We start from the raw sequence: 25,636 nt of genomic DNA on the forward strand, positions 1-25,636 counted from the left end.
AATGTCACTGGGCCAGTAAACTATAAGCCCAGTCTAATGCTCTGGCACCATGAGTTCAAATCCCACCACAGCACCTGGTGGAATTTGGATTCTGTTTTTAAAAAAATCCTGAATAGAAATCTAGTCTCAGTGCTAACAGCCATACCAAATATCGTCAATTGTTGTAAAAACACAACCCTCCGAGACTGGCCTGACAGAAATTTGAAAACTACATTTATTTGCACATTTCACATCTGCCCCTGTAGAGCTCGTGAAGTACAAAGAACCATCCAGTACAGGGACAGGCCCTTCGGCCCTCCCAGCCTGGATACCAACATTTGCCAAAACTCTCAGCACTTCCTTGTGCCGTATCCCTCTACACCCATCCTATCCATGTGTTTGTCAAGATGCCTTTTGAACGCCGTTAATGTATCTGTTTCCACAACCTCCCCTGGCAACGCGTTCCTGGCACTCACCACCCTCTGTGTAAAAAACCTGCCTCGCACATCTCCTCTAAACTTTGTCCCACGGACCTTAAACCTATGCCCCCCTGGTGACTGACCCCTCCACCCTGGGAAAGAGTGCCTGCCCATCCACTCTATCCATGCCCCTCATAATCCTGTAGACGTCTATCAGGTCACCCCTCAACCTCCGTCTTGCTAATGAAAACAGTCTGAGTCTATTCAGCCTCGCCGCACAGCCAACGCCCTCCAGACCGGGCAACCTCCTGGTAAACCTCCTCTGCACCCTCTCCAAAGACTCCACATCCTTCTGGTAGTGTGGCGACCAGAATTGTGCCCAATATTCCAAGTGCGGCCTTACCAAAGTTCTGTACAACTGTAGCATGACTTGCCAGTTTTTACACTTGATGCCCTGTCCAATGAAGGCATTTGTCACATTTTCAATGTTGTAATGTAGGAAACATGGCAACCAATTTGCGCACAGCAATATCCCACAAACAGCAAAGTGATGATGACCACATAGTCTGTTTTTTGGTGTTGTTGACTGAGGGATGAATAATGTCCAGAACACCAGCGAGAATACCCCTGCTCTTCAAAAGATGTCATGGGATCTTTCACATTCACCTGATAGGGCAGAAAGGGCTTTGGTTTAAAATCTGACTCAAATGTCGGGCTGGAGTATCCACCTTGATTTTTTTTTTGTATTCAAGTCCCGGAGTGGGATTTGAACCCACAACCATGTGACTCGGGCAAGAGTGCTCCCCACAGTCACAGCTGACGCCGTTGATTTGATCAGTCAATCGGGTGATGACAGGTCTATTTGGTTTCCAGTGGGCTGCAGGAATTGGATCATTGATGGGTGCGTGGGAGTGGGGCAATTGGAGACACAAGGTCATGTGACAAAATCCAGGACTACCAAACCAGAATTGGTAACTTGATGCGTGGGTAATTCACTGCCATTGGGTTTCTGTGCTGATTACCGCTCTCCATACAAAGCAGATCTCAACACGAATAAGACTAGTGTGCAAAATGCAACACTGAATCAGTTGACAGCCCAGTGATAGTCGGTGAGATTAAAGAGCAGCGTAAGATGCGGCAGGATTCACAGCAAACTGTCTATTTACAGTAAATAAAGTATTTATTCAACTGTCGATTTCAACAGCAAACAGTCTACAGAGTCTATTTGAACAGCAAACAATTTACAGAGTCCATTATCTGTGTAACATCAATCATAGTCACATACGGCAGGCAGTGCAGTCTCCACATGTGATTGGCAGGAAAATTAACCAATTGCCAAAGGCAGTGGAGATAAAAAGTTATTAGGAAAGCAAGAGATAACCTGGGTGGAATGTCAGTTATATACTGGCAGAGATTGGTTGCAATAAAGTTCTGACATAATTTACACACCCCAATTAAATTACAACATTGAACACACTCCCAGGTGTCTATTATTCTATATTTAATTATTTGAAGCAGATCCAGGTTGATCTACGAGACTTATTCATAGATACAAAGGAACATATTAGGGCAGGAGTCTCTCAAGCTGACTCCGCCATTCAATATACTCAGGGTTGATCCTACCTACCCCCAATAACCTCTCACCCCCTTGCTTATTAAGATTCTATGCAGCTCTGCCTGAAAAAAATTTCACAGTTCTGCTTCCACTGTCTTTTGGGGAAGAGCTGCAAGATTGACGAACCTCTGACAGAAAAAGAAATCACCTCATCTCTATTTTAAATGGGCCACCCCATATTTTTAGACAGTGAACCCTAGTTCTAGATTCTCTGACAAGTGGAAACATCCTCTCCACATCCACCCTGTCAATCTCCCTCAGGATCTTACATGTTTCAATCAAGTCGCCTCTTACGCTTCTAAATTCCAGTGGATATAAACCTAACTTGTCCAACCTTTCCAACCTTCTGCACTGTAAATTCTAAATTCTATGATTCTATGATTCATAAGACAACCCGCCCATTCCTGGTATTAGTTTGGTAAACCCCATACTATTTCTTCCCTTTTAAAAAAAGTTTTAATCTGCTCAAAGAATTTTCTTTGAGATAGTTCATTACCAAATAAAGAGCATTCTTCGAATCACACTGGGGCACAAGTGATCCATTATGAAAAGTCAGAGGTTGCTAATATATTTTTAATCTTGGCGACAGGTGTGTAGAGATCGTGTATCCTACTCTGAAGTGCATAGAATTTCCTACAGCATTACATAGACATTACAGCTCATAGATAGGTCATTCAGAACAGGTCTGTGCTGGGGATCATGTGCCACGCCTTCCTACACCTCACCCCATCAACATACCATTCCCCCTTATGTACTGATCTAGATTCCCTTAATGGGATTCATGCTATCTTGGATAGGGAGTTATCGGACAAAATAGTAATTTTCAAGTGCAGCGGGTATTTGAGGGGCTGAATGGTCTATTCCTGCTCCTACCTTTTGTTCTTCAGTTTGTATAAGAGTAGTACCAGTCCATGTGCCCCTCAAACTGCTTTGACATTCAATACAACCAAAGGTGATCATTTCCTCAACTCTACTATCCCGCCTGCTCCATCGGGATTTGATTATCTCAACTTTAAATATCCTGAACAATGGAGCAATCCACAACCCTCTGCATAAAGACATTTCCCCTCATCCATGTCCATGTCCAAATGCAGCAAGACCTGGACAATATCCAGGTTGGGCTGACAACTGGCAAGTTACATTCGTGCCACACAAGTGCCAGGCAATGACCATCTCCTACAAGAGAGAATCTAACCATCGCCCCTTGACATTCAATGGCATTACCATCGCTGAATCCCCACAATCAACATCCTGGGGGTTACCATTGATCAGAAACTGAACTGGACTAGGCAAATTAATACTGTGGCTACCAGAGCAGGACAAAGGCTAGGAATTCTACGGTGAGTAATTCACCTCCTGACCCCCCCAACCCTGACCACCATCTACAAGGCACAAGTCAAGAGTGTAATGGAATGCTCTCCACTTGCCTGGATGAGTGCAGCTCCAACAAACAGTCAAGAATCTCAACACCATCCAGGACTAAGCAGCCCCGCTTGTTTGGCACCCCTTCCACAAACTTTCAAACCCTCCATCACTGACGCACAGCGGCAGTCGTGTGTACCATCTACAGGGTGCACTGCAGTCACTCACCAAGGTTCCTTAGACAGCACCTTCCAAATACATGACCACTACCAAAAAGGAGGACAAGAGCAGCAGATACCTGGGAACCCCACCACCTGGAGGTTCTCCTCCAAGTCACTGACTATCCTGACTTGGAAATATATCGGCCGTTCCTTCACTGTCGCTGGGTCAGAATCCTGGAACTCCCTCCCCAACAGCACTCCTCAGCGACTGCAGCAGTTCAAGAAGGCAGCTCACTATCACCTTCTGAAGGGAAACTAGGGGTGGACAATAAATGCTGGGCCTAACCAGCAACGCCCACATCCCGTAAATGAATTTTAAAAAAATGTCACTCCCGAAGACTGACACCATGGGCGGGATTCTCCGCTATCCGGCAGGGCGGGCCGCACCGGCAGCGAGGAGTGGCGTGGACCACTCCGGCGTCGGGCCGTCCCGAAGGTGCGGAATCCTCCACACCTTCAGGGGCTAGGCTGGCGCCGGAGTGTTTGGCATCGTGCCAACCAGCGCTGAAGGGCTTCCGGCAGCCGGCGCGAGTTGGTGAATGCACGAGAGCGCCAGCGTGCGCTGGCGTGATCCCGGTACATGCGCAGGGGGTTCCGTCTCTCCGCCGGCCATGGCGGACAGTTACAGTGGCCAGTGCGGAGGGAAAGAGTGCCCCCACGACACAGGCCTGCCCGCGGATCGATGGGCCCCGATTGCGGGGGCACCCCCCGGGGCCAGATCCCCCTGCGTCCCCCGAGGACTCCGCAGGCACCCCGCAGAGCCAGGTCCCGCTGGTACGGACCTGGTTTGACTTACGCCGGCGGGAACAGCCGAAATTGGCAGCTCGGCCCACGGCGGGGCGGAGGATCGCTGGGGGGGCCATGCCAGTGGCTGCCGTCCGGCGTGGCGCGATTCCCGCCCCCCGCCAAAACCCCGGCGCTGGAGAATTCAGCAGCCGGCGTCGGGGCGTCGGGGCGGGATTCACGCCGCCCCCCCCCGCGCGATTCTCCGACCCGGTGGTGGGGGGGGGGGGGTTGGAGAATCCCACCCCTTATCCTGAGGCTGTGTCTGTGATCTACATTCCCCAGCCGGAAGCATTAACCTCTCTGGCCGGGATGTGTCATGCGGAGAGACGGCAGAAGTTTGGATTGTTCTCCTTCGAGCCGAGGAGGTTGGAGGGAGATTTATCAGAGACACTCAAAATTATGAGGGATTTTGTTGGAGTAAATAAGGAGCAAATGTTCCCACTGGTCGCAGGGTTGAGAGAGGAATGATTGAAGGAAATTGACAAAAGAACCAGGCGGGAGATTTATAAACACTTTTTATGCAGTTGAATGTTCTGATTGGGAATGCGGGAAGTGTTGGAAGCACACTCCATTGTTATTTTGGAAAAGGGAATTGAATAAGGAGTTAAAGGAGAAAACTTTGCAGGACTCAGGGGAAAGAGCAAGGAGAGTGGAACGAAATAGTACCTCTTTCAACCATCTAGCACAGGCATGATGGGGTGAATGGCCTCCTTCCGAGCTTCTGATTTTATATACAAATTGTTGTCTTACTTCCCTTGTTATACCCGACCCAGTGTGACCAAACCACCTGCTCTTAAAGGAGTTACTAGAAAGGTTCAAAAAAATGACTAAAAACTTAAATTACTGATGAGACAGACCCCCCCCCACTTCACCATTATTCACCCCCCGACCCAACATCAGGACAGCACGAGCTGACTGTCTGATTTATCATTTCAGCGCTGCCTGTGGGAGCTTGCTGTGCGCAAATTTGGCTGCCGCGTTCCCCCTACGTTAAAACAGTGACTGTAGTTCAAAAACGGATATCATTGGCCGCCGAGTTCAGTGGAACATCCGGCAAAATTCCGGTGAAATGCAAACCACTTCTCCCTTCCAGAGTGTGTGCGATGCGTTTCCAGGGCTCAAGCCCAAAACCCAGGGCTGGCATTCCAGTGCAGCACTGAGGGAGCACTGCACTGCCAGAGGAGCTGGCTTCCGAGTGAGATGGTCAAACCGAGCTCCTATTTGCCTGATTGGGTGGGTGTAAGCGATCTAGATCATAGATCATGGCCGGGATTCTCCGCTAACCGGCGGGGCCGGGCTGTACCGGCGCCAAGGAGGGGCGTGAAACACTCGTGCCGCGCGGAGGGTGCGGAATCCTCCGCACCTTCGGGGGCTAGGCCGGTGCTGGAGTGGTTGGCGCCGCGCCAATCGCACTGAAGGGCCTCCGCCACCCGGCTCAAGTTGGCGCAGGCGCAGGAGCGCGGGCCTATTTCCTGTGCATGCGCAGGGGGTTTCTTCTCCGCGCCGGCCATGGCGGAGCCTTACGGCAGCCGGCGCGGAGGGAAAGAGTGCCACCACGGCACAGGCCCACCCGCAGATCGGTGGGCCCCGATCGTGGGCCGGGCCACCGTGGGGGCCCCCACCCGGGGCTGGATCCCCCTGCGCAGGGTATTTCTGCACCAGTGTCCTGGACAATCTTTATCCCTCAATGAACATCATTAAAACCAGATTATGCGATCATTATCATGTTGCTGCCTTTGGGAGCTTGCTGAGCACGTATTGGCTGCAGTGTTGCCTGCATTATAACTGCACCTGCAATTCAAAAAGTACTTAATTGGCTGTAAAGTGTTTGGACATGTCTGGTGGTTATGAATAATGCTGCATAGTCTTTTGCCATTTTTTTGAACAGAAACCCACCTCTGACCTGCTTACTCATTGATGGTTAGGGACAATCTTAAACTGGTGGTGGTAACTTGTGCCTGTGAGCATGAGTTATTCAGTTTGTTCCTCGAGGAGTGGAAGTGACTGTGTCCTCTGGTCATTTAAATCCCATCTTGACCGATGGTGGCCCTTTTCCCACACTTGCCTGGGCTCTCCGTGGCTACAACTGCGTCTGCAGCACATCCCAACACGTCAAACTCAATCTGCCTTAAATGAGCCTGTTTGGATTAACTTGCTTATACAAGGCAAGACTGCAGTCCTCTCAAGGACACAAGTTTTCCACGATGTGGAGGTTACAGTCGTGATCTTGACCAATAACGTTTTACTGTCCAGAGGAAATAATGAATGCGGGCTTACACACGGTCAGACTCCGAGGCAGCATTGGGTGCAAACTGCACACCTAAGGAAAAATGTGACCAATCTTTTTTCCTCTTCTATCACTACAGAATGGAAGATGAGGCTGTGTTGGACAGAGGAGCTTCCTTCATTAAGCATGTCTGTGATGACGAGGAAGTAGTGGGTATGTAAATAAAAGTTCCATTCTGTTCGTTTACTTGCAACAGGCAGCCAGCAGTGGGTTTTAATGTTACAACAGCGCCTGCACTTCACCAGTATTCAAGAGATGTCCTGAGAATCACGTCCACATGTTCTGGTCGTGCCCGGCACTGGAGGGGTTTTGGAGGGGTTTTGCGAGGACTATGTCCAAGGTGGTGAAAGTCCAGGTCAAACCGAGTTGGGGGCTGGCATTATTTGGGGTGGCGGACGAGCCGGGAGTGCAGGAGGCGAAAGAGGCCGGCATTCTGGCCTTTGCGTCCCTGGTAGCCCGGCGGAGGATCTTGCTATTATGGAAGGACGCGAAGCCCCCCAGTGTGGAAGCCTGGATAAATGACATGGCTGGGTTCATTAAGCTGGAGAGGATAAAGTTTGCCTTGCGAGGGTCTGTGCAGGGGTTCTTCAGGCGGTGGCAACCGTTCCTAGACTATCTTGCGGAGCGCTAGAAGGAGCTCGGTCAGCACCAGTGGCAACCCAGGGAGGGGGGGGGGTATTTCTTTCGGGGGGGGGGAGGGGGGGAATATTTGGGTGGGTGGGGGAGGGTTTTTTTCCCCAGGTAGTATTTGTACAAACATACGGGAGGGTTAATATGTGCGGGAGAAACCCATTGTATAAGTTCTGTACTATGTTTGCTTGATATGTTTATGTGTTGTTTTGCTCTTTTGTCTTTTTCTTTTCTGTTACGGGGGGTGGGGGAGGTTTAACTGGTTGAAAATTTTTGTTGGAAAAACTTTGAATAAACATATATTTTTTTTAAAAAGTGATGTTCTGAGGTGGGGAAAGCTGTGATAGAAATTCCAGTCCCTTCTCTCTTTGCACCCGTAGGATAACAAGGTGCCGATAAAGTGACCTGTGAGGTCAGGGCTGTGCATACAAACCCATTTCTTTCAGTTGATAAACCACTTTGTGACATTTCAGTGATATTCAGCAGTGATTTGCACCTATTCGGAGCTGTGAATTTCCTTGGGAGCGTCACAGAAGCGGCTATCAAACAAAATTTGACATTTAAATCGCTGGCTTTGAAAGCAGACCAAGGCAGGCCAGCAGCACGGTTCGATTCCCGTACCAGCCTCCCCGAACAGGCGCCGGAATGTGGCGACTAGGGGCTTTTCACAGTAACTTCATTTGAAGCCTACTCGTGACAATGAGCGATTTTCATTTCATTTCAATTCATAAAAGAGGCAAAAGGCTGGTCAAGGGAGAAGGCTTTGAGGAGAATTGAAAAGGAGGGGGGAGAGGCGGAGAGATTTAGGGAGGGAATTCTCGAGTTTACAAAAACTGCAAATGCACAGGGCACCGGGATTTTATTTTTAAAATAATCTTTAGTGTCACAAGTAAGCTTACATTAACACTGCAATGAAGTTACTGTGGAAAGCCTCGAGTCGCCACACTCCAGTGCCTGTTCAGGTACACGGAGGGAGAATGTCCAATTCACCTAACAGCACGTCTTTCGGGACTTGGGGGAGGAAACCGGTGCAGTGAATATGCAGTGAATGGTAGAACCCTCAAGAGTATTGACAGTCAGAGAGATCTAGGAGTACAGGTCCACAGGTCACTGAAAGGGGCAACACAGGTGGAGAAGGTAGTCAAGAAGGCATACGGCATGCTTGCCTTCATTGGCCGGGGCATTGAGTATAAGAATTGGCAAGTCATGTTGCAGCTGTATAGAACCTTAGTTAGGCCACACTTGGAGTATAGTGTTCAATTCTGGTCGCCACACTACCAGAAGGATGTGGAGGCTTTAGAGAGGGTGCAGAAGAGATTTACCAGGATGTTGCCTGGTATGGAGGGCATTAGCTATGAGGAGCGGTTGAATAAACTCGGTTTGTTCTCACTGGAATGATGGAGGTTGAGGGGAGACCTGATAGAGGTCTACAAAATTATGAGGGGCATAGACAGAGTGGATAGTCAGAGGCTTTTCCCCAGGGTAGAGGGGTCAATTACTAGGGGGCATAGGTTTAAGGTGAGAGGGGCAAGGTTTAGAGGAGATGTACGAGGCAGGTTTTTTACACAGAGGGTAGTGGGTGCCTGGAACTCGCTGCCGGAGGGAGTGGTGGAAGCAGGGACGATAGTGACATTTAAAGGGCACCGTGACAAATACATGAATAGGATGGGAATAGAGGGATACGGACCCAGGAAATGTAGAAGATTTTAGTTTAGACGGACAGCATGGTCGGCACAGGCTTGGAGGGCCGAAGGGCCTGTTCCTGTGCTGTACTTTTCATTGTTCTTTGTTCACCCGGAGGAAACCCACGCAGACACGGGGAGAACGTGCAGACTCCACACAGACAGTGACCCAAGCCGGGACTCGAACCTGGGACCCTGGAGCTGTGAAGCAACAGTGCTAACCACTGTGCTGCCGTGCTGCCCATTGGAGCAGTGCGGAAGGGTTGTAGTGCTGGGGGAGGTTACAGAGGTCAGGAAGGTGTAAAACCACAGAGAGGTTTGAACGTAAGGATGAGGTTTTTAAATTTAAGGTATTCGCAGAGTAGGTCAGGAGGCACTGTATGACACCTGGTTATACCAGCATTCATTAACCATTCCAGGGTTTTTCATTTCTCAAATCCTCATTCACACTTTCCTTATTTTAATATCAGGCACACACTGTCCCCACCCATGCAGATATTATACTGCATATTTGGCTGCTTGAACAGTGATTAGAAATGTTTTGGGTTAGTACACATTAATCCTCTCACACTCTGCACGGCATTACCTAAACAACATGTGGAGGTGTGTTTATAAGTCATGGGCATGCACCCGTGATCAGCAGCAGAATAATAAACGGAGGCCATCTTATTGCAGGGAAAGTACAACCCAGAAACAAGGCCATTCGACCCAACTGGTCCATGCTAGTGTCTATGCTCCACACAAGTCTCCTCCCACCCTCCTTCATCTCACCCTGTCACCATATCCTTCTATCCCTCTTTTCCCTCATGTGTTTACCCAGCCTCACCTTAACTGCATTGATACTATTCACCTCGGCCACTCCCCGTAGGAGCGAGGTCCACATTCTCACCACTCTCTGGGTAAAGAGTTGCCCCAAAATTCCCCATTGGGCTTGTTAGTGATTCTCTCATATTTATGAATGCTACTTCTGTGCTATCGTGCCGCGTATGATATCCAAGGGGGCAGTGCTCCTTAACATCGAGGATAATGCCCCATGCAGCAACATCAGCACAGACTCCCAGTTTGGCTTGGGTTTGTGTGTGTCTACCAGCTCTGCTTGGTCGGAGAACCTACTCCCATTGCATGTGCAACATCTTGAAAAACTGATAAACAAAAGCATTCACCTAAAAAATTGATGTTCCTGCCCCTTTGAACAAAGCGCCCAGGAAGAATATCAGCGGGCTGATCAGGGGATTAATTTTTCATTGCTGGAGGCTCTAGGACAGTCCATAAAGGCTGGAATCCTGGACACCCGGCTGTGGATTAAACCTGCCTCTGTCCAGGTTTGAAGCAATGGGGGTCATCAGGAGCATTTCTGTTCCATAGATTTGTCAGCAATTATAACATGGGCCAAAGCATCATCATCTACGTCATTTCTAACCATATCAAAGAGATTCTCTGGGAATTCCGTTCAGTTACACACCATAAACATTGTTTTGGATTTCAAACACCACAGACAGAGACCACATTGTGTATGTGCTCTGTCTTGCTGAAAGAATCTGATTAGCCCTATCCTCCCCTCCCCCAACCCTGCTCATTCCCCACAACCCCCCTGCCCTTTCCCCACTTCCCCCTCTCCTTTCCCCACTCCCCCTGCCCATTCCCCACCCCCCTGCCCATTCCGCACCCCCCTCTCCTTTCCCCACCCGCTCTCCTTTCCCCACACCCCCCTGCCCTTTCCCCACTCCCCCCTCTCCTTTCCCCACTCCCCCTGCCCATTCCGCACCCCCCTCTCCTTTCCCCACCCGCTCTCCTTTCCCCACACCCCCCTGCCCTTTCCCCACCCCCCCCTCTCCTTTCCCCACACCCCCTGCCCATTCCCCACCCCCCTGCTCATTCCCCACTCCCCCCTCTCCTTTCCCCACCCCCCTGCCCATTCCCCACCTCCCTGCCCTTTCCCCACACCCCCCTCTCATAGAACATAGAACATAGAAAATACAGCACAGAACAGGCCCTTCGGCCCACGATGTTGTGCCGAACCTTTGTCCTAGATTAATCATAGATTATCATTGAATTTACAGTGCAGAAGGAGGCCATTCGGCCCCTCGAGTCCGCACCAGCTCTTGGAAAGAGCACCCTACCCAAACTCAACACCTCCACCCAACACCAAGGGCAATTTGGACATTAAGGGCAATTTATCATTGGCCAATTCACCTAACCCGCACATCTTTGGACTGTGGGAGGAAACCGGAGCACCCGGAGGAAACCCACGCAGACACGGGGAGGACGTGCAGACTCCGCACAGACAATGACCCAAGCCGGAATCGAACCTGGGACCATGGATCTGTGAAGCAATTGTGCTATCCACAATGCTGCCGTGCTGCCCTTAAGAACAAATAAATCTACACTATATCATTTTCCCGTAATCCATGTACCTATCCAACAGCTGCTTGAAGGTCCCTAATGTTTCCGACTCAACTACTTCCACAGGCAGTGCATTCCATGCCCCCACTACTCTCTGGGTAAAGAACCTACCTCTGATATCCCTCCTATATCTTCCACCTTTCACCTTAAATTTATGTCCCCTTGTAATGGTTTGTTCCACCTGGGGAAAAAGTCTCTGACTGTCTACTCTATCTATTCCCCTGATCATCTTATAAACCTCTATCAAGTCGCCCCTCATCCTTCTCCGCTCTAATGAGAAAAGGCCTAGCACCCTCAACCTTTCCTCGTAAGACCTACTCTCCATTCCAGGCAACATCCTGGTAAATCTTCTTTGCACCTTTTCCAGAGCTTACACATCCTTCCTAAAATGAGGCGACCAGAAATGTACACAGTACTCCAAATGTGGCCTTACCAAAGTTTTGTACAGCTGCATCATCACCTCACGGCTCTTAAATTCAATCCCTCTGTTAACGAACGCGAGCACACCATAGGCCTTCTTCACAGCTCTATCCACTTGAGTGGCAACTTTCAAAGATGTATGAACATAGACCCCAAGGTCTCTCTGCTCCTCCACAATGCCAAGAACTCTACCGTTAACCCTGTATTCCGCATTCATATTTGTCCTTCCAAAATGGACAACCTCACACTTTTCAGGGTTAAACTCCATCTGCCACTTCTCAGCCCAGCTCTGCATCCTATCTATGTCTCTTTGCAGCCGACAACAGCCCTCCTTACTATCCACAACTCCACCAATCTTCGTATCGTCTGCAAATTTACTGACCCACCCTTCAACTCCCTCATCCAAGTCATTAATGAAAATCACAAACAGCAGAGGACCCAGAACTGATCCCTGCGGTACACCACTGGTAACTGGGATCCAGGCTGAATATTTGCCATCCACCACCACTCTCTGACTTCTATCGGTTAGCCAGTTCGTTATCCATCTGGCCAAATTTCCCACTATCCCATGCCTCCTTACTTTGTGCAGAAGCCTACCATGGGGAACTTTATCAAATGCCTTACTAAAATCCATGTACACTACATCCACTGCTTTACCTTCATCCACATGCTTGGTCACCTCCTCAAAGAATTCAATAAGATTTGTAAGGCAAGACCTACCCCTCACAAATCCGTGCTGACTATCACTAATCAAGCAGTGTCTTTCCAGATGCTCAGAAATCCTATCCTTCAGTACCCTTTCCATTACTTTGCCTACCACCGAAGTAAGACTAACTGGCCTGTAATTCCCAGGGTTATCCCTAGTTCCTTTTTTGAACAGGGGCACGACATTCGCCACTCTCCAATCCCCTGGTACCACCCCTGTTGACAGTGAGGACGAAAAGATCATTGTCAACGGCTCTGCAATTTCATCTCTTGCTTCCCATAGAATCCTTGGATATATCCCGTCAGGCCCGGGGGACTTGTCTATCCTCAAGTTTTTCAAAATGCCCAACACATCTTCCTTCCTAACAAGTATTTCCTCGAGCTTACCAGTCTGTTTCACACTGTCCTCTCCAACAATATCGCCCCTCTCATTTGTAAATACAGAAGAAAAGTACTCATTCAAGACCTCTCCCATCTCTTCAGACTCAATACACAATCTCCCGCTACTGTCCTTGATCGGACTTTCCCCACACCCCCTGCCCATTCCCCACCCCCCTGCTCATTCCCCACTCCCCCCTCTCCTTTCCCCCACTCCCCCTGCCCATTCCCCACCCCCCTGCCCTTTCCCCACTCCCCCCTCTCCTTTCCCCACTCCCCCTGCCCATTCCCCACCCCCCTGCTCATTCCCCACTCCCCCCTCTCCTTTCCCCACCCCCCTGCCCATTCCCCACCCCCCTGCCCATTCCCCACCCCCCTCTCCTTTCCCCACCCGCTCTCCTTTCCCCACACCCCCCTGCCATTTCCCCACTCCCCCCTCTCCTTTCCCCACCCCCCCTGCCCATTCCCCACCCCCCCCTCTCCTTTCCCCACTCTCCCCCTCTCCTTTACCCACTCCCCCTCTCCTTTCCCCACACCCCCCTGCCCATTCCTCACCCCCTCTCCTTTCCCCAATCTCCTCCTCTCCTTTCCCCACTCCCCCTCTCCTTTCCCCACACCCCCTGCCCATTCCACGCACCCCTCTACTTTCCCCACCCGCTCTCCTTTCCCCACACCCCCCTGCCCTTTCCCCACTCCCCCCTCTCCTTTCCCCACTCTCCTCCTCTCCTTTCCCCACTCCCCCTCTCCTTTCCCCACAGCCCCTGCCCATTCCCCAACCCCTCTCCTTTCCCCACCCGCTCTCCTTTCCCCACACCCCCCTGCCCTTTCCCCACTCCCCCCTCTCCTTTCCTCACTCTCCTCCTCTCCTTTCCCACTCCCCCTCTCCTTTCCCACACCCCCCAGCCCATTCCCCACCCCCTCTCCATACCCCACACCCCCTCTCCTTTCCCACCACCCCCTTCCCCTTCCCACACCCCCTCCCTTCCCCACCCCTCTCACCTATCCCCACACCCCCATCCCTTCCCCACACCCCCCTCCTCCACTCCCCCCTCCCTCTTCCCCCACTCCTTCCCACTCCCCCCCCCCCTCCCTTCCCCACACCCCTCCATTCCCCCACCACCCTCTCCATTCCCCACCCACTCCCATTCCCAACACCCCCACCCTTCCCAACTCCCCCCTCCCATCCCAACCCCCTCCCTTTCCCAACCCCCTGCCCTTCCCCCACCCCCCCTCACCTTTCTCCAACTCCCCTCTCCTTTCCCCACTCCCCCCTCCTTCCCCATAATCCCCCCTCTCCTTCCCCACCCCCCTCCAACCCCACACCCCACACCAAACCCCACCCCCCCTCCACACCCCCCACTCCCTTCCCAACTCACCCAACGTCCTTCCCCCAAACACCCCACCACTCCCCACCCACTCCCTCTCTTCCCACTCCCCCTCCCACCCACTCCCCCCTCCACCCACAACCCTCCCACCCCCACTCCACACCCTCCACCCACCACTCCCAACCCTCCCACCAACTCCCCACTCCTCCCCACTCCCCCACACCCTCCTCCCCCACTCCTCCCTCTCAACCCCACACCCTACCTCTCTTCCCCCACTCCCACCCTCTCCTTCCCCCACTCCCTCCCTCTCTTCCCCACACCCACCCTCTCTTCCCCCACTCCCTCCCTCTCCCTTCCCCACTCCCACCCTCTCTTCCCCCACTCCCTCCCTCTCTTTCCCCACTCCCTCCCTCTCTTCCCCACTCCCTCCCTCTCTTCCCCCACTCCCTCCCTCTCCTTCCCCACTCCCTCCCCCTCTCTTCCCCACTCCCTCCCTCTCATTCCCCACTCCCTCCCCTCATTCCCACTCCCTCCCTCTCCTTCCCCACACCCTCCCTCTCTCCCACTCCCTCCCTCTCCCCCATCCCACCCCCTCTCTTCCCCACTCCCTCCCCACTCCTTCCCACACTCCCTCCCTCTCTTTCCCAACTCCCTACCTCTCCTTCCCCACTCCCCCCCCCACTCCTACCCCACCTTCCCCACCCACCCCCTCTCATTCCCCCACTCCCTCCACACTTACCCCCACTCCCTCCCCCACACTTACCCACTCCCTCCCTCTCCTTCCCCACTCCCTCCCTCTCTTCCCCCACTCCCTCCCTCTCTTTCCCCACTCCCTCCCCCTCTCTTTCCCCACTCCCTCCCTCTCTTTCCCCACTCCCCCCTCTCTTTCCCCACTCCCTCCCTCTCCTTCCCCACTCCCTCACTCTCTTCCCCCACTCCCTCCCTCTCTTTCCCCACTCCCTCCCTCTCTTCCCCCACTCCCTCCCTCTCCTTCCCCACTCCCTCCCCCTCTCTTTCCCCACTCCCTCCCTCTCTTTCAGCATTCCCTCCCCCTCTCTTTCCCCACTCCCTACCTCTCCTTCCCTACTCCCTCCCCCCACTCCGTCCCTCTCTTTCCCCACTCCCTCCCCCCTCTCTTTCCCCACTCCCTCCCTCTCTTTCCCCACTCCCGCCCTCTCCTTCCACACTCCCTCCCTCTCTTTCCCCACTCCCTACCTCTCCTTCCCTACTCCCTCCCCCCACTCCGTCCCTCTCTTTCCCCACTCCCTCCCCCTCTCTTTCCCCACTCCCTCCCTCTCTTTCCCCACTCCCTCCCCTCTCTTTCCCCACTCCCTCCCTCTCCTTCCCCACTCCCTCCCTCTCTTCCCCCACTCCCTCCCTCTCTTTCCCCACTCCCTCCCCCTCTCTTTCCCCACTCCCTCCCTCTCTTTCCCCACTCCCCCCCTCTCTATCCCCACTCCCTCCCTCTCCTTCCCCACTCCCTCCCTCTCTTCCCCCACTCCCTCCCTCTCTTTCCCCACTCCCTCCCTCTCTTCCCCCACTCCCTCCCTCTCTTTCCCCACTCCCTCCCCCTCTCTTTCCCCACTCCCTCCCTCTCTTTCCCCACTCCCTCCCCCTCTCTTTCCCCACTCCCTCCCTCTCTTTCCCCACTCCCTCCCCCTCTCATTCCCCACTCCCTCCCTCTCCTTCCCCACTCCCTCCCTCTCCTTCCCCACTCCCTCCCTCTCTTCCCCCACTCCCTCCCTCTCCTTCCCCACTCCCTCCCCCTCTCTTTCCCCACTCCCTCCCTCTCATTCCCCACTCCCTCCCTCTCTTTCCCCACTCCCTCCCTCTCCTTCCCCACTCCCTCCCTCTCTTTCCCCACTCCCTCCCTCTCTTTCCCCACTCCCTCCCCCTCTCTTTCCCCACTCCCTCCCTCTCCTTTCACACTCCCTCCCTCTCTTTCCCCACTCCCTACCTCTCCTTCCCCACTCCCTCCCCCCACTCCGTCCCTCTCTTTCCCCACTCCCTCCCCCTCTCTTTCCCCACTCCCTCCCTCTCTTTCCCCACTCCCTCCCCCTCTCTTTCCCCACTCCCTCCCTCTCCTTCCCCACTCCCTCCCTCTCTTCCCCCACTCCCTCCCTCTCTTTCCCCACTCCCTCCCCCTCTCTTTCCCCACTCCCTCCCTCTCTTTCCCCACTCCCCCCTCTCTTTCCCCACTCCCTCCCTCTCCTTCCCCACTCCCTCCCTCTCTTCCCCCACTCCCTCCCTCTCTTTCCCCACTCCCTCCCTCTCTTCCCCACTCCCTCCCTCCCCTTCCCCACTCCCTCCCCCTCTCTTTCCCCACTCCCTCCCTCTCTTTCCCCACTCCCTCCCCCTCTCTTTCCCCACTCCCTCCCTCTCTTTCCCCACTCCCTCCCTCTCTTTCCCCACTCCCTCCCTCTCCTTCCCCACTCCCTCCCCCTCTCTTTCCCCACTCCCTCCCTCTCTTTCCCCACTCCCTCCCTCTCTTTCCCCACTCCCTCCCCCTCTCTTCCCCCACTCCCTCCCTCTCTTTCCCCACTCCCTCCCCCTCTCTTCCCCCACTCCCTCCCTCTCTTTCCCCACTCCCTCCCCCTCTCTTCCCCCACTCCCTCCCTCTCTTTCCCCGCTCCCCAGATTTGATCCAGTTCCTTTTTGAAAGTTATTGTTTGATCATTTTCCAGATTCGCTGCTAAAAAAGATTCTCCTATCTCTGCATCTGGCTCTTTTGCCACTTAAAAAAAAATCTGTGTTCTCTGATCGTTGCCCCTCCTGCCAGTGGGAGTAGTTGTCTGATCGCTGCCCCTCCTGCCAGTGGGAGTAGTTGTCTGATCACTGCCCCTCCTGCCAGTGGGAGTAGTTGTCTGATCGCTGCCCCTCCTGCCAGTGGGGGTAGTTGTCTGATCGCTGCCCCTCCTGCCAGTGGGAGTAGTTGTCTGATCGCTGCCCCTCCTGCCAGTGGGAGTAGTTGTCTGATCGCTGCCCCTCCTGCCAGTGGGAGTAGTTGTCTGATCGCTGCCCCTCCTGCCAGTGGGAGTAGTTGTCTGATCGCTGCCCCTCCTGCCAGTGGGAGTAGTTGTCTGATCGCTGCCCCTCCTGCCAGTGGGGGTAGTTGTCTGAGCACTGCCCCTCCTGCCAGTGGGGGTAGTTGTCTGATCGCTGCCCCTCCTGCCAGTGGGAGTAGTTGTCTGATCGCTGCCCCTCCTGCCAGTGGGAGTAGTTGTCTGATCGCTGCCCCTCCTGCCAGTGGGGGTAGTTGTCTGATCGCTGCCCCTCCTGCCAGTGGGAGTAGTTGTCTGATCGCTGCCCCTCCTGCCAGTGGGGGTAGTTGTCTGATCGCTGCCCCTCCTGCCAGTGGGGGTAGTTGTCTGATCGCTGCCCCTCCTGCCAGTGGGGGTAGTTGTCTGATCGCTGCCCCTCCTGCCAGTGGGAGTAGTTGTCTGATCGCTGCCCCTCCTGCCAGTGGGAGTAGTTGTCTGATCGCTGCCCCTCCTGCCAGTGGGAGTAGTTGTCTGATCGCTGCCCCTCCTGCCAGTGGGAGTAGTTGTCTGATCGCTGCCCCTCCTGCCAGTGGGGGTAGTTGTCTGATCGCTGCCCCTCCTGCCAGTGGGAGTAGTTGTCTGATCGCTGCCCCTCCTGCCAGTGGGAGTAGTTGTCTGATCGCTGCCCCTCCTGCCAGTGGGGGTAGTTGTCTGATCGCTGCCCCTCCTGCCAGTGGGAGTAGTTGTCTGATCGCTGCCCCTCCTGCCAGTGGGAGTAGTTGTCTGATCGCTGCCCCTCCTGCCAGTGGGAGTAGTTGTCTGATCGCTGCCCCTCCTGCCAGTGGGGGTAGTTGTCTGATCGCTGCCCCTCCTGCCAGTGGGAGTAGTTGCTCAATCAGTTTCCACACTTTATGATTTTGAACTTCCCCATTAAATCTCCGCTTAACCGCCCCTGATTCAAGGAGGGCCTCGTCAAGGCCCTGCCATCCTGCCGAGAGTGTGGCGGGAGTCCGGAACGGGACTCAGCACCCGAGCTGGAGCCTGACCCGGGTTTAATTTTATTCCAAACATGTGTAAAACAAACGGCAACATTCACAAAAACACACTTCACAAACCCACAGCCCACAGTTTGTACAATTTCCCCCCCTTTTGAACCCCCCCTCCGCCCTCCGCCGCCGCCGCCCCCCCCCCCAATGACGAACAGTTCCTCAAAAGGGCAGCACGGTAGCATTGTGGATAGCACAATTGCTTCACAGCTCCAGGGTCCCAGGTTTGATTCCGGCTTGGGTCACTACACCCATCAGCCACCCCGTAGAAGAACCCATTCATCTCCACCCGTGCACCACCTTAAACTGGATCAAGCTCATCCTCGCGCAGGGGGAGGTTGAGTTCGCCTACGCATCGCCTCACAGCGCAGTCCCCAGCCTATTTCCCCCCTCCCCAACATTTGTTCTTGCTCCTCACCACCTGCACCTCCCCCTGCATATCCCCAATACATAGAACATAGAACATAGAAAATAGAAAATACAGCACAGAACAGGCCCTTCGGCCCACGATGTTGTGCCGAACCTTTGTCCTAGATTAATCATAGATTATCATTGAATTTACAGTGCAGAAGGAGGCCATTCGGCCCTTTGAGTCTGCACCGGCTCTTGGAAAGAGCACCATACCCAAACTCAACACCTCCACCCAACACCAAGGGCAATTTGGACATTAAGGGCAATTTATCATTGGCCAATTCACCTAACCCGCACATCTTTGGACTGTGGGAGGAAACCGGAGCACCCGGAGGAAACCCACGCAGACACGGGGAGGACGTGCAGACTCCGCACAGACAATGACCCAAGCCGGAATCGAACCTGGGACCATGGAGCTGTGAAGCAATTGCGCTATCCACAATGCTACCGTGCTGCCCTTAAGAACAAATAAATCTACACTATATCATTTTACCGTCATCCATGTACCTATCCAATAGCTGCTTGAAGGTCCCTAATGTTTCCGACTCAACTACTTCCACAGGCAGTGCATTCCATGCCCCCACTACTCTCTGGGTAAAGAACCTACCTCTGATATCCCTCCTATATCTTCCACCTTTCACCTTAAATTTATGTCCCCTTGTAATGGTGAGTTCCACCCAGGGAAAAAGTCTCTGACTGTCTACTCTATCTATTCCCCTGATCATCTTATAAACCTCTATCAAGTCGCCCCTCATCCTTCTCCGCTCCAATGAGAAAAGGCCTAGCACCCTCAACCTTTCCTCGTAAGACCTATTCTCCATTCCAGGCAACATCCTGGTAAATCTTCTTTGCACCTTTTCCAGAGCTTCCACATCCTTCCTAAAATGAGGCGACCAGAACTGTACACAGTACTCCAAATGTGGCCTTACCAAAGTTTTGTACAGCTGCATCATCACCTCACGGCTCTTAAATTCAATCCCTCTGTTAATGAACGCGAGCACACCATATACATATCCCCAATACATATCCCACACATATCCCCAATCCTACCCTCTCCCAACTCATCCGGGGGCAGCAGCTGCTCCAATAGGGTTCACTCCGGCAACCTGGGGAACGTCCTGCGCTCCTTTCGCTTCTCACCTGCATTTATCTAAATTCGCTCCCCCTCTGCAACTCAAACCTGTCCCGCAATTCATCCAGACCCGTGAACTTTGCCTCCAAGTACAATTCCTCACCCTCATCAGCCCCGCCTCCCTCCACTTCCCATACACCACCCCCCCCCATCTACCCCAGCTTCAACCTGTGATTGCCGCTCATCAGTGTCAACACCGACATCCCCTCCAACTTAAAATGTCTCCACATAAGGGGCGAGATTCTCCGACCCCCCGCCGGGTCGGAGAATCGCCGGGGGCTGGCGTGAATCCCGCCCCCGCCGGTTGCCGAATTCTCCGGCACCGGATATTCGGCGGGGGCGGGAATCGCGCCGCACCGGTTGGCGCCCCCCCCACCGCGATTCTCCGGCCCGGATGGGCCGAAGTCCCGCCGCTAAAATGCCTGTCCCGCCGGCGTAGATTAAAACACCTACCTTACCGGCGGGACAAGGCGGCGCGGGCGGGCTCCGGGGTCCTGGGGGGGGCGCGGGGCGATCTGGCCCCGGGGGGTGCCCCCACGGTGACTTGGCCCGCGATCGGGGCCCACCGATCCGCGGGGGGGCCTGTGCCGTGGGGGCACTCTTTTCCTTCCGCCTTTGCCACGGTCTCCACCATGGCGGAGGCGGAAGAGACTCCCTCCACTGCGCATGCGCGGGAAAATGTCAGTGGCCGCTGACGCTCCCAAGCATGCGCCGCCCGGAGATGTCATTTCCGCGCCAGCTGGTGGGGCACCAAAGGCCTTTTCCGCCAGCTGGCGGGGCGGAAATTAGTCCGGCGCGGGCCTAGCCCCTTAAGGTTGGGGCTCGGCCCCCCCAAGATGCGGAGCATTCCGCACCTTTGGTGCGGCGCGATGCCCGACTGATTTGCGCCGTTTTGGGCGCCAGTCGGCGGACATCGCGCCGTTTCCGGAGAATTACGCCCATCTGGTGCTTCCTGCTCCCCCTCGCAATCCCCTGCCACTCCACAGACCCCCTAAGGCCCATCGCATAGGGCTCCCTCGCCAGTGTGGGCAACAACGGCGACAGCGGACACCCCTGTCTTGTTCCCCTGTGCAGTCCAAGCGTCCGTGAGCTCATCTCATTTGTACACACACTTGCCACCGGGGCCACATACAACAGACACCACACCACAAACTTCGGACCAAACCCACACCTACCCAAAAACTTGAACAAATACCTCCGCTCCACTCGATCAAAAGCCTTCTCTGCATCCATAGACAATAACCTCTGGCACCCGCCCCACTGAGGGAGTCATGACCACATTTAACAGCCTTGTATCCCCTTCCTCTCCACCTGGCTCGGTCCTCATGGTACCTCCTGAACATCTCATTTATCCTCCCGGCTCTGACACTTCCATCTCCCTTCTCTGTTCGCACCCGTAGAATTTCCCTGGACGTGCCCTGCCTCTGCAGCTGATGGCTCAGCATACAGCTCGCCTTCCCCCCATATTCATACTGCACCCCCATCTTCTCCCCATATTCATACTGCACCCCCATCGCCCTCCGTCGTCAACCTGTCAAACTACCCCTGCAACCTCTTTGTCCTCGTCAACAGCTCCTTAGGGGGGGCCCCTGGAGTATCTCCTGTCCACCTCGACTATCTCATCCAGTAACAATTCACGCTCCTCCCTCCTCCTCCTATCCCTGTGCATCTTGAACAAGATAATCTCCCCTCGGACCTCCACCAATAACGCCTCCCAGAATGTAGCCGCCCACACCTCCCCATTCTGAGTAAGCTCCACGCAATCCACAATCTCCGACCTCACCTTTTCGCAAAACCCCATATCTGCCAAAAGACCCAGGTCCAGCCTCCATCTCGGCCTGTGCACTTGCCCCGAGCTAAGCCTCACCTCCAGCCAGTGTGGCGGGTGATTCGAAATTACGATTCCCCGCATACTCCGCCCCCACCACCCCCAACAACACCGCCCGACTCACCACGAAGCAATCAATTCTCGAATACACCTTATACACGTGTGAGAAGAATGAATACTCCTGCTCCTCGGCCTTGACTCTCAGCGACTTGCATAGGTCCCCCCAGAACCCCCACCTCTGCCTCCAGATCGTTAGGGTCGGACACCACCTGCTCCACCTCGCGTATCGACTCTCCTTGTGCCTCAAGGAGGCAGTGCTGTAGTGGGATTGTCACTGGACTAGTAATCCAGAGACCCAGGGTACTGTTCTGGGGACCCGGGTTCCAATCCCACAATGGCATCTGGTGAAATTTGAATTCGATAGAAATCTGTAATTAAAAGTCTAATAATGGCCATGAAACCGTTGCCGATTATCGTTAAACCCCATCTGGTTCACCAATGTCGTTTAGGGAAGGGAAGCTTCTGGTCTTACCCGGTCTGGCCTACATGTGGCTGCAGACCCACAGAATGTGTCTGACTCTTATCTGCCCCCTCCAGGGCAATTGGGGAAGGGCAATAAATGCTGGTCTAGCTGGCGACGCCCACATCCCCGGAACAAAGATTTTACGAAAGGCACTTCTCCACACGGTCCGTCGATCCTCGCAGAGGTACTAGTTCTCCCTCAATGGCCGTCGGCCAATCGCCATGCAGCTCCTTCCTTTGCTGGCGAAGCTCTTCCTTGATGAAGGTCATCAACCGCTCCATCTGGGACAGTCCCACTGGCGATGACCTTTCCCCCTCCGCCATTCTCACAATTGTTGCTGCGCCAAAGGTCGACTCCAATTCCTGACCCAGGTCTTTAACTGTTTTGTTGCTGGGTCCAGTAGGCACTCCAATCTTGGGGAGAACCTCTCCCTCTTCACCTTCTGCACCACGTTTGTGCTGGAGCTACCCCACTGACGGGTATAAAATGCCCAAACCGAGCCGGAGCTGCCTTGTGTGCGGCCACTCACTCCATGGCCCCCACCGGGAGTCCTGATCCGTGTCTCACTTTTGTGCTTTGTTGTGCCTGGATCCCAATGGGAAAGCAAGGGTTGAGACATAAACTAGTGTTGATTAGTGCAGTATTCCCTGTAATTTAGAGTGATGCGTGATTTAGTTAAAGCTTTCAAGTTACTAAGGAGAACTGATTGGGCGCTTAGAGACAAACTCTCTGGTTGGGGACATCTGAGGTTAGGGGCCATAGCCTAAAAATGAAAATGAAAATGAAATGAAAATCGCTTATTGTCACAAGTCGGCTTCAATGAAGTTACTGTGAAAAGCCCCTAGTCGCCACATTCCGGCGCCTGTTCGGGGAGGCTGTTACGGGTTAGACCTTTCAGAAGCAAAAACACCAAGGGTGTAGAGGTTTGGAGCATTCTTCTGCATATGGGCGGCGCGGTAGCACAGTGGTTAGCACTATCGCTTGGCAGCACCAGGGTCCCAGGTTCGATTCCCGGCTTGGGTCACTGTCTGTGCGGAGTCGGTACGTTCTCCCCGTGTCTGCGTGGGTTTCCTCCGGGCGCTCCGGTTTCCTCCCACAAGTCCTGAAAGACGGTCTGTTAGGTGAATTGGACATTCTGAATTCTCCCTCTGTGTACCCGAACAGGCGCCGGAGTGTGGCGACTAGGGGCTTTTCACAGTAACTGCATTGCAGTGTTAATGTAAGCCTACTTGTGACAATAAAAATTATTATTATTAAATGACGATTGATGTTCGATCAATTATTAATTTTAAACCTGAGGTTAATAGATTTTTCTTAGTTAAAGCTAGTAATGGAAACAGGAGAAAGGATGTGGAATTAGATCACAGATTAACCATGATCTTATTGAATGCAGTGTAACAGACTCGGGCATTTCTAATAAGGCCATTTGGAGAAACAGATGCCTGGCCTTCTGTTTCTATTGATGCAGTTCACAGCTGACCACATGGTGAATGCTTGGCTGATCTCCAATTTCCCAATTCAAGCTTCTCGCCCCCAATGGGGAAAATCTAGCCCTAAGATTTTGGCACCATAGGAGAAGACATACAGATGGAGGTGGGAGATAACGGTCTGGGTGCGAGGCAACAAGCCCTGTTTTGGTTCAGTGATGACTCTAGGGTTCTGTACCTCTGCATTAAACCTGAGTTGACAGTCAAGGGGGTTGAAGGAGCTGTGTCAGAGGCACGTCTTTGCTGGTGGACAATAGTATCTGGGTTTTGTTTGGATGATATTAATCCAAGAGAACTTTCAACTCATCCGGTGTCGGTTTTGGGTAGATGGGATGGAGGAGGTGGTGGAGGAGAGATAGAGCAGGGTTTTGTCAGCGTATATTTGGTGACTGAACCCACACCTCCAGTGTTGTTAACAGCGTGTTCACATGGTCACTTACATGAGTCACCATTTCCGCTTCCTTCTAATTGTATAAAACACAGGTTGAAAACTCACCTGGAGTAACAATTCAATGCTGGGAACCTCACCTGTGTGAACTGTACAAGAACAGTGCGTGTGGGTACAGAGTGTCTGATGGAAGCTGGTTAACCCTTTGTTGAACTCTTTTCAGGCCATCACACTGTTTACATTGGGGTCCATGTCCCAAAGAGCTACCGAAGACGGAGACGGCATCGGAGACGAGCAGGGACGAAGGAACGGAGCAAAGAGCGGGAAAGGACAGCGGAAGCCTCTGATCGCTCAGACACTGAGAACAATGATGATCTGGTGACTGGGAGTCTCTTTAAGCCACTCAGTGAGTATCGGAATAACCTGTGTACCCACTCAACACATCATCTTCAATGTGTAAGGACCTTCCCCGGGGACGAGTACCTCATTAGGCACACACATGTCCCTGTCAAACTAAAACATGTCAAAATTGGCCACAAAGTCCCAACAAATGATGAGAGGGAACTGTGCCAACTAAGGTAGCTGGGAGATTTCGGAAAAGGCAAGGCCACTTCCATTAGCACCAGAGATCAAAAGGACTCAAGTGTTTGTGTGGTCACATCAATGAGTCAAGACACTGAGCTTTCCTTTAACTTTTCCCTTCATCTTTTACGGGGTTACGGTCAAACCAGCATTTATTGCCCATCCCTAATTGCCTGGAGAGGTGAACTGCCTTCTGCAGTCCCCTGCAGCGTAGGTACACCCACAGTGCTGTTAGGGAGGAAGTTCCAGGATTTTGACACAGCGACCATGAAGGAACGGCCGATATATTTCCAAGTCAGGAAGGTGAGTGACTTGGGTGTAGGGGAACCTCCAGGTGGTGGGCTTCCCATGTATCTGCTGCCCTTGTCCTTCTCAATGCAGCTGCAGGGTAGATGGTACATGCTCCTTCCACGGTGTCGGTGGTGGGGGAAGTGAATCTTTCAGGTGATGCATCCGGTCAAGTGGGCTAACGTGTCTTGCAAAAGGAATGTCATGCCTTGTGAGTGTCGCTGGACTCAGGTGTAACGCAAAGCTTCTGCGTTTACCTTTGACCTTAAGGTTTGCAAATTGGCAACATCTTTCGAGGCGGGGGAAGAAGTGACAACAACAGCAACAACTTCATTCATATAGCACCTGTAATGAAGGAAATGGCCAGAAGCATTTCACAGCAGTATTACTGGACAAAATTGGGGCACAAGCCACAGAAAGGGATTGTACGGCAAGCGACCATGGTCAAAGAGGGAGGTTTTAGGGAGGAGATTTTTGAAAGTAGGAGAGAGAGAGAGGCAGAGAGGATTCAGGGAGGGAATTCAGATCTTGGCCTTAGAGACGACAAGCTTGAGTGTGTCGAGCAGGAGCAGTGATCAGACCGTTAATGATTCCAGCAGGTTTAATGCCAAGTGTGTTTTAGTATTTTACTCTAGGAAGTGACTGCTTCCATTTCCCTGAAACTCCCAACTATCATTTTTTTTCCATTTTAACCAGTCTGCCAGAACAAATCAAACTTTGCTGCGACTTTACGTAAGACTTCACGGGAAGGTTTTGAG

General features: G+C 53.1%; 1 protein-coding gene across 6 annotated transcripts in view; it reads left to right on the forward strand.

Moving 5' to 3' along the window:
• The window catches only part of LOC140408279 (electrogenic sodium bicarbonate cotransporter 1-like), a 356,190-nt gene that overhangs the window by 29,670 nt on the left and 300,884 nt on the right, over positions 1 to 25,636 (forward strand). For all 6 annotated transcript variants that reach the window (XM_072495256.1, XM_072495257.1, XM_072495258.1 and 3 more), the window contains exons 2-3: positions 6,749 to 6,822; positions 24,232 to 24,414. In XM_072495256.1, the coding sequence (XP_072351357.1) occupies positions 6,749 to 6,822; positions 24,232 to 24,414 (257 nt within the window). The remainder of the gene's footprint in view (positions 1 to 6,748; positions 6,823 to 24,231; positions 24,415 to 25,636) is intronic.

Source organism: Scyliorhinus torazame, chromosome 3 (genome assembly GCF_047496885.1).
Source record: "Scyliorhinus torazame isolate Kashiwa2021f chromosome 3, sScyTor2.1, whole genome shotgun sequence".
NCBI classification, from domain to species: Eukaryota; Metazoa; Chordata; class Chondrichthyes; order Carcharhiniformes; family Scyliorhinidae; genus Scyliorhinus; species Scyliorhinus torazame.